We start from the raw sequence: 9,072 nt of genomic DNA, 5'->3' as shown, positions 1-9,072 counted from the left end.
CAAATTAGTTAAAACTTAGCCAAGCACCAGTAAAAATGCGCTCTACCACGCACCGAAAATGAACAGTACTCACGACGGTTTCTGTAGATGTTGTTTAGAAATTGAAAACAAAAGTGACGTCATCCCCAAATATGCTAGTGTTTATTGGACCGTAACATGAGAAACGGGAACTTCAAATGTTATTTCGACCCCGAAAATTAGAAGACAATTTTTGAATTTTCAATACCGAATTAATAATTTATTACACACACAATATTCGGTGAAAGTAACCAAAACTGATGGGATTATAATTTGTGTAATTAAAAATGGTAGATTTCAAAAAAGTTGCAAAAAACAGTTTAGTGTGTAAATTTCTTTTTGGCAGAAGTTGTTTTTTTCTAAATCCTGAAATGTGATATGAGATTCCTTGTTATTCAATAAAAATAAACAATTACGAATCACAGCATAAAAAATGTATTTAGCAATGAGGTCCCTCTCGCAGTAAGGGATAATAAATATATTTAAAAATGACAAAAAGAGACTAAACATACAACAACGCGAGGCTCCAGTTACTAAACTAACATACAAGACAGTTGCAATAACAAAATCAAAATGTGAACATAATGTTATATATTAAAACCAAGATCTCTAAGACACTGTTTATGCGCTTGTATAAGGTCACCGCAAGCTTCTTCTCCTCTATTTACAATGCTGAAACATAATAATAAGTTAAGAAATCAAACATGAATGAAATGAATGTAATGAATGAATGAATGTTTCATAAATTGGGCATGTTTGTAGTTTAAGAATGCCAAATATGTTTAACTTCTTACTTAATCCTCAAGTGACCAGAAAATGACAGTCGTTAAACACGGGTGTTCTGTTTTATACACATTCTGCCAGCTTACGAGTTACCAAGTATGTTAGTTTGTGGATGAATATTTTTTGTTGTTTTTTTTATTTGTTTTATGAGTAGTTGATAATTTGGACAACCCAATAGTGACCAGCACTGGGTTGGAGCAATTGCAGTTAAGTGTCTTGTCCAATGACACAAAATATAGTATACTTAAAATACAGTAAAACAATATAGGTTGAACTTTTTCTGTGTTGTAAATTTGTAAAATACCACAATTATTTTATTTGAAAGAATATATTTTGCTAAGTTAAGTAAAAATAGAAGAACACAGAACTAACAAATACTTTTATTGTTAGTAACATAAAAACAACATACCATTCATCTCTTGCCGTTTTAGTTTCCGGGCAACAACAGCAAGGCTTCAAAGGCTTTCCATCTTTTCCAACTGGTCGCTTTTTAGCTGGTTTGCTCATTCCTTCAGGACATTGTGACGGTGGTGCCGTAGCATTTTGTTGAATTTCCGGCATTTTAGTTCCTTCTGTGGATTCGGCGACCGTTTTGAGGGTTTCAGAAGTTTAAAATCCAAACTGTATTACTCGTGACGTAGTTTGGTTGATGACGAAATACCATGCCAATCCCACTTGTGACGTCACGTTTACATGCTTTCAGTGTTTCCAGAAATGTTTAATTTTATATTCTGGATAGCAAAGTTTTATTTTTTTAAAGATTTTAGGATGTATATCAACTACTGAATGTTAATATTGAAGTATACCAAGTGGGTCATAAATTAATCAACTAAAGTTTTACTTGTGTTATTTTTACTTATTAACTTTCAACTGGCATCACTGTAAATTTGCTTGTGTGCTGTCCTCTGCAATGACAAAATAATAACAAACGTAAAAGAAATCTCTTCTACTTCGTCTGTTCTCACAATTTTGTAGTTAAATTTTAGGAAAATGTCGTCCAGTGAAAGTGAGCATTCATCTGAAGACGAAGACTACGTTCCAAATGATGCAGGTAAACCTTTATTTTATCTCTTGCAAAAACCTCTCACCATACGTTGATGAATTACTACGCATTTGTTTATGTATAGAACACTCTGGAAGCGACAGAGAAGACGACAAAGACGAAGCTGTCGATAAAACACTAAATGATAATGAAAATAAGTAAGTGTATGATGAAACTTTGGTTTGTTTTTCCTGGCAAACATGAAATTCATTGCTTGTTTTGTAAAAAGAGAGGAAAACGAAGTTGAGTCTGAAAAAGCAGATGAATTGTGGAAAAGTTTTAAAGAAGATACCAAGTCCAAGAAAGAACCATCACCGAAATCTGATGTAAATAATACAGTAGGTCAAAACTTGATGATTTCCTTTAACCTTATAAACTTTGTATATAAGACATGGAATGAATCCAGACTGCAGAGTATGGCAGGTGCACGCGCGATTTTTTTACAGACTTTCGGTTATGCACGCCACAATTTGTCCTACGCACGCCAATTAATTAAACAAAGAAAAAAATACGTATTAAATTAAGTAAGATTTCCTAACGTGGCTTGAAAATGTACATGCTTTGCACGCAGATTTTTAATGATAGCACGCGCGAACGCGAAAAATAACCGTCTTGCACGCGCGAGATCTCGTCAGGAACTGCCATACTTTGCAGACTGGGAATGAATTACATTGTTTGTAGTTTAGCATTGGTGGGAAGCGACTGCCTGTAAAAGGCTGTAACCCAGAGGTAATGGGTTCAAGGTTCGTCGCGTAATGGGTTCAAGTGCTGGTCACTAATGGGTTGTCCAAGTTATCAGCATGAAACAATGAAATATTCACCCACATATAAAGTAACATACGTGATAAGTGTATAAAACAGAACACATGTGTTTAACGACTGTCATTTTCCAGCCACACCAGGATAAAGTTAGTTACATTCATTCACAACAACAAAAAGTACAACTTATATTGTTTTAATGTATAGTAAGTATACCGTAATTAAAATATGTATTATTTTGATTTTCGTCACTAATGGGGTTGTCCAAATTATCATTATTATTTTTTCTTTCAGGTTGAGAAATCTACCGAAAAAAAATCAGCTGCAATACCTGATGAGTCATTATTACCGAAAACGAATGACTCATCAAAAGATACGGTGACAATCACAAAAGTTTACGACTTCGCTGGAGAGGACGTAAAGTGAGTCAGCATTTTTTAATATGATGTCATATCAGTGTGTGAATGTAACTTGCTTTATCCTCGTAGGGCATGAAAACGACAGTCGTTATAAAAGTTATACCAAGTGTTCTGTTTTATACATTTTGTGTCCCCTAACAAGTGTTCTATTTTATACACTTTGTGTCCCCTTTTTGTTACCACGTATGTAACTTAAATTATTCCATTACTGTGCTAGAGTAACGAAAGAAGTGAAAAAAGACTCAAAAGAAGCAATTGAACATTTAAATCAAACATCATCTAACAGTAGGTAAGTTTGTTTCATTATTACAGAAAGCACTTTATTAACAGCTGGAAAAAAATTCTGTTAAAAATTCCAAATATTTTTTGATTCCTTCTAGGATAGGGTTGTAGTTTACCTATTGGCTAGGATTTTTTACAGTTTAAAAACGATTCAATTTTTAGCCTGAAACGGCAAAAGTAAATTTTACATTGAGTTTACAAAAGCGAAAAGACGGGTAGTAACGGTAAAACAACACGCTTATTGATAAAAAAGAAAGAAATAACGTTTTGGATAAAATGCAAAACCGTGACACCCTACAGCAGCGCATACAAAAAAATTTAAAAACACCTGTGCCCTGCAGACAATACAACGTAAATTAAGTAAATAGTATTTAACTACATGTATATTTAACTGTACATGTTAAAGCTAATTTTTTTTCAGCAATACTCCAGACAAACCAGGGATCAGTAGTTTCAAGAAACGGCCAAGTGGAGGGATAGGGAATGTACTTGGTAAACTAGGGAAGAAACCAAAGCTAAGCACCTTGGTAATTCAAGCTTGACTTTATTGGAACAAATGTGTATGCATTTGCTCCTGTTTAAATATTTAGTGTAAACATACATATGATTCTATTCTATGTGGCCGAGGCCCTGCGGCATGGCACGCCATGGTTCATAGGATTTAGGTCAGGGTTGGCCCATTATTACCCCGTGTATACATATGCGACATGATACACTTTTTGTTGATACGTAAGTACCATAGGGTAAGATGGGATAACGTTAGCACCTCGCACCTCGCATATGTATACACATGCGACATGATACACATTTATTTGATACGTAGGTACTATAGGGTAAGATGGGATAACGCTCGCACTTAGCACCTGACATCGGTCTTCACGAGAAGGGGGGAGGCTAAAGTTTTCTATTTTTTTTTACCAAAAAAGTACCAAGTGCGGGAAAAAATGAAAACACCCTACTGCATATTTATTTTAATTAAATTGTGAAAATATGAAAAGTTGTTACCATCAGAATATACATACATGTTCTGATTGTAAATACTTTATCACAGGAGAAGTCAAAGTTAGATTGGAATCAATACAAAGCTGAGGAGGGAATTGACGATGAATTGAAAAGCTACAACAAAGGGAAAGAAGGGTAAGAACTAAGAAGTAGACAAACTGCAGTTTATTATTGTAAATAATATAAATTAATTTAGCTTTAACGTCTGGTGCTATAGCACAGTTGGTTAGCTCACCTACCTATAACCCAGAGGTAATAGGTTCAAGGCTCTTTGCTGCTACCATTGTGAGCGTATGTGTCCTTCAGCAAAACACATTGGGTCAGTATTCAGTAATGGGTTTATCAGCCATACGTTAAAAATCTGCAAAAATATTCACCCACAAATTACACCTTAGTAACTCAAGCTGGCACAAGATGTATAAAACAGAGGGCCTGTGTTTAACAATCTTTTCCCAGCTCCGCGTAAAAATTTATATTTGTTTTAGGTATCTAGAAAAAATGTCATTTTTGGAACGAACCGACATGAGGCAGTACCAGAATGAACGAGATATTCGACAAAAAATAAGCCGCCGATGAAGTATAAGATCTCTATGTTTGAAAACAACAGGATTTCTTTGAAGGCAAGATGCACGCCGCGCAAGAAAGTGGAAATTTGATGGAAAAAATTGACTTTACTGAAATTTTTGTAACAAAAAAAAACAGATCCTACATTGCAACTAAATTGTTTATTTTCGATTTATCTCGATTTAAACAAAACTGGAATTAAAAGCAGAATTCATGCAACACAATCTGTACATGGTAGCATTAAAATGCAAAACAATTTTAAAGTTGTTGGAATCTTTGTAACACCAACAGCTCTTACTACGGAAAAAAAACAGCAACTAAACAGATTAATATTTTAGCAACAGTGATACAAAAATGAAATTTGGAACTTTGGAACTAAATCGCTGGCAATGTCATTCAACACAGTTAAGTCACGTCAGACACTATATAGTCAAAAAACAAAGTGTAATTTCTTATCAGTAAATGTGCACAATATGTTACATACACTAAAAAGGCTGAGCAAGTTATGGATTGGGTAAAATATTGTGTCATTTGAGTATAATTGTGTCATTTGAGTAAGGTAACTAAAAAACAACTGCTGAATTTTTTCAATTTAGTAGGTGATATTAAACAAGGCAGCATATAAATACAAACACTAAAAATTCACAGCAAAAGCTAAAAAAATTTGAAGGGTATCAGAGTTTAGTAATACGCTGCGCTGTTGTAAGCTTAGCATTAGTGGGCATGTTTAAAATTAACCTCAAGCATGTAACTATAAGCCTAGATTATAAGCATCTATTCGTACAGTTCAAACTGTAAGGAGTACTTGACCAATCATAACTACAGCAGTTCAGGCAAGCACTGGTATTAGTTGCCCTGAAAAGACAATTTGTCTTATTGATTTGTAAATAGAAAAATTTTTATAATTTTTTTGGGCACATTTTTGAACATAAATACCCTTTATCTCAGTACTTGCTTAAAACCAGTCACAAATTCCAGATTTTATTTGTAAATAGAAAAATCTGTATAATTTTTTTCCAGGCACATTTTTGGACATAAATACCTTTTATCTTATTGTTAAAATAAGCCGCATATTTCAGATTTAAAGCAACTAAACTCTATATCCAAGTTCACAAATATATTAAACATTTAAACTACCTAATACCATCTACCTATTTTGGTGTAAAAAAGAACTTTTAATTTCAGTCAGTCATAATGTTTAAAAAATTCCCCACAAAGTTACAGGCGTATTAACTCGTAAGCGGGGACTGTCCTTGTCTTGCAATGCGTAGGTAAAAAAGTTTCATTTAATTGTGATATATTTTGTCACTTGGTAAAAAAATTTATTTATTAATTCAATTTGTAAAATATTTTGTCCACTAGGTGAAAAAGTTACATCTATTCATTGAGTTTGTGAAATATTTTGTCAATTGGTAAAAAAGTTACATTCATTAATTTAATTTGTGAGATATTTTTGTCACTAGGTAAAAAAGTTCCATCCATTTATTCAATTTATGATATTTTTTACTTACCCGGAATAAACTTCTGTTGAGCAACACTGCCATAACCGAGCAGGTTCCGTATTCGTCCAATTAGAAGCAAGTAACATGTGGTCGCATACGATTGGACGAGGTGTGTAAAAGAAACCTGGAAATAGAATAATAATTTACTCAACATTTTTTAGAGACTATAAAATAAATTAAAGAGCCCAGGGTGCAAATTTTTTTCCACCCTTTAAGAGTTTTCTGGCGAACCAAACATTTTGTTACAAAAAATATACAACACATTGTAATTTTTTTTTAGGTGTAAATTTTTATTTAAAACCAAATTGTATGCCTGTGGTTTGGGCTCTTTGATTTGCAGTTGTTTTTTACACACCTTGAATAATTACATAACCAATAACTTATTCCAAATTTCATAGCAAATTTGAAAGCGTATTATTTTTCAACACTCAAAAGTCTAATTGAAATCATATTACTAATTTGTCAGTAACTATCAAGGCATGCAACCATTGATTAAATTAGGAGACAGACATTACTCTTTTGCATTCAGAAATTGAAAAAAAACACAAACAATTAGGGCCTGGACTGCTAGCATTTCAGTTTTGTATTCAGAAATTGGAGAAACAAAGGCAAACTTGGGCCTAGACTGCTAACATTACAATTTTGTATTCAGAAATTGGAAAAACAAAGGAAAACTTTGGCCAGACCAGACTGCTAATATTTCAGATAAAACACCCATACATACCAGCAACACAAGCATTGAGAATACTGACAAATATTCCAGCTATCAAAGCTCTGATCACAATCTTAGCCATCTCTCCTTGTCTCTGTGGGGCCATGCTACCTGTATTTACAGTGTTGCGAGTTATTTTCTAACAGTGATGCCAATAATAAAATCCTATTTCTGGCACATTAGATGCCACACTTTCTAAGCGAAGAGGGTTAGGTACGAAGCTCGACGCTGCTACCATTGGGGCATGCATATGTGGATAAATAAGCTAAATTTATTCATTCCTTCTATACAAAATCTCAGTATTAAAAATACCTAATTATTTATAGTAGGATGGGGAAAGATGGGACATTTTTGGCGCATAATATCCGAATATTCTGATTGTGTTTTAAACAATTAACAACGGTCTATGGGAGTTCTGTCCATATAGTTTTATAATTCTTTGAATGTTCCTTGTTTACTACCACATGGGACGAGAAAATAGAGTTAGAATATGTCCCAACTTTCCCCATCCTACTAACAGTACCACCCATATTTAGACTTAAGTTACATTTATTCATTTGTTCTATACAAAATCTTAATACTAAATATATATATGTATTTATTTGGTGAGACCACTCTATTTTAACTTAAAAAACTATTGATGCCAAAGCACTCTTTAAAATATTTTATATTCAACTGTTGCCTAAATGAATGAATGTAATTTCTTTATATTCAAAAATATCTGCAAAAGTTGCAGGCAACACTGTAATTTTACCTAAATTGCAACACTGAATTGATATCACTTATATTTAAACTTATAAACTTTACAGTATTTATGTCAAAGCATTCTTTAACATTACTTATTAAACTGGTGCTCAAATAAATAGATGTAATTTAAATAATTTCAAATATCTGCAAAAGATGCAGGCAACACTGTAGATTAAATTAAATTGCAACACTGAATTGATACCACCTATACTTTAACTTCAAAAACTTCACTCTATTAATGTCAAAACACTAAAATACTCCGTAATAATAACAAACTGATGCGCAAATATCTGCAAAAGCTGCAGGCAACACTGAAGATTTGATTAAATTGCAACACTGAATTCAACCAACTCACCCAGCCCACCAAGCATGATTCCCAAAGAACCAACGTTTGCAAACCCGCACAAAGCATAAGTGACAATAGCCTCTGATCTTTCGTCAATCCAATTTACTGTACCATTATTGGGGCTAATGCGTAATATAACTCCACTGTCTCTGGCTTTTATCATACCAGCTAAGGACTCATAAGCGATGAATTCATTGAGGAATATCTTGGTCCCTATTAGCTCAGCAGCCTGTTGGGATAGAAGGACAAAAGTTGTGTATGAATGAATGTAACTTTTTTATTCTTGTGTGGGGGTGGGGGGTAACGAAAGTCGTTATAACACGGATGTTCTGTTTCATACACCTCGTGCTCGCTTACGAGTTACCTCATTTGCAACTTTGTGGGTGATTATATTCTTGTAAATATTTTATTTTTTGTTTTATGTGTTGCTGACAATTTAGACCACTAGGTTGGAGCAATTTTCATTTAGTGTCTTGCCCATGGACACATACGTCCATATTGGTAGCAGTGACCAGACTTCTCTTAAAGTTTATTCAAATGTCTGGTGCCATGGCACAGTAGTTAGCACACCTGCCTTTAGCCCAGAGTATATTATGACTCTTGTAAGTGTATATTTCTTTGAGTAACACACATCAACCGCTCTAACAAAGTGGTCACTTAGGGGTTTTGAATGAATGAATGAATGAATGTAACTTACTTTATCCTCGCGTGGCCGGAAAACGACAGTCGTTATAACACGGGTTTAACACCTCGTGCCAGCTTACGAGTTACCATGTATGTTACTTTGTGGGTGATTATTTTTTTTGGATCTTATAATCTGGACAACCCATTAGTGACACTGGGTTGGAGCAATTGTCATTAAGTGTCTTGCCCAAGGACACATACGCCCACAATGG

At 33.9% G+C, this 9,072-nt stretch overlaps 3 protein-coding genes across 7 annotated transcripts in view; 1 reads left to right on the top strand and 2 right to left on the bottom strand.

The window, feature by feature from the left end:
• Positions 1–119: 119 nt before the first annotated feature.
• LOC100185391 (cytochrome c oxidase copper chaperone) lies at positions 120–1,579 on the bottom strand. Its single transcript, XM_002123680.5, has 2 exons — positions 1,211–1,579; positions 120–690 (listed from the first exon to the last, which is right to left on the bottom strand). The coding sequence occupies exons 1-2, from the start codon at positions 1,360–1,362 to the stop codon at positions 606–608; spliced, it is 237 nt and encodes a 78-aa protein (XP_002123716.1). The 5' UTR covers positions 1,363–1,579; the 3' UTR covers positions 120–605.
• Positions 1,580–1,680: 101 nt separating this feature from the next.
• Positions 1,681–5,088, top strand: LOC100177517 (craniofacial development protein 1-like). Of its 2 annotated transcripts, none has more exons than XM_002121891.5 (8): positions 1,681–1,852; positions 1,929–2,001; positions 2,073–2,169; positions 2,897–3,024; positions 3,239–3,310; positions 3,725–3,830; positions 4,355–4,440; positions 4,791–5,088. In XM_002121891.5, exons 1-8 carry the CDS (start codon positions 1,792–1,794, stop codon positions 4,879–4,881), a joined length of 714 nt encoding a protein of 237 aa, XP_002121927.1. In that variant the 5' UTR covers positions 1,681–1,791; the 3' UTR covers positions 4,882–5,088. The 2 variants fall into 2 exon arrangements, with proteins under 2 accessions (XP_002121927.1, XP_009860472.1); XM_009862170.3 differs by having other exon boundaries at positions 2,073–2,181.
• LOC100187062 (solute carrier family 28 member 3-like) overlaps positions 5,016–9,072 on the bottom strand; it is an 18,514-nt gene continuing 14,457 nt past the window's right edge. For 3 of the 4 annotated variants that reach the window (XM_018814412.2, XM_018814410.2, XM_026837212.1), the window contains 4 exons: positions 8,186–8,405; positions 7,096–7,194; positions 6,381–6,495; positions 5,016–5,724 (listed from right to left, as the gene is read on the bottom strand). In XM_018814412.2, coding sequence (XP_018669957.1) covers positions 5,634–5,724; positions 6,381–6,495; positions 7,096–7,194; positions 8,186–8,405 — 525 coding nt within the window. In that variant the 3' untranslated portion in view covers positions 5,016–5,633. The remainder of the gene's footprint in view (positions 5,725–6,380; positions 6,496–7,095; positions 7,195–8,185; positions 8,406–9,072) is intronic. The other variant, XM_018814411.2, reaches the window with a different exon arrangement.

Source organism: Ciona intestinalis, chromosome 12, assembly GCF_000224145.3.
Source record: "Ciona intestinalis chromosome 12, KH, whole genome shotgun sequence".
NCBI lineage: Eukaryota > Metazoa > Chordata > Ascidiacea > Phlebobranchia > Cionidae > Ciona > Ciona intestinalis.
This window is presented reverse-complemented; position numbering and strand designations above follow the sequence as displayed.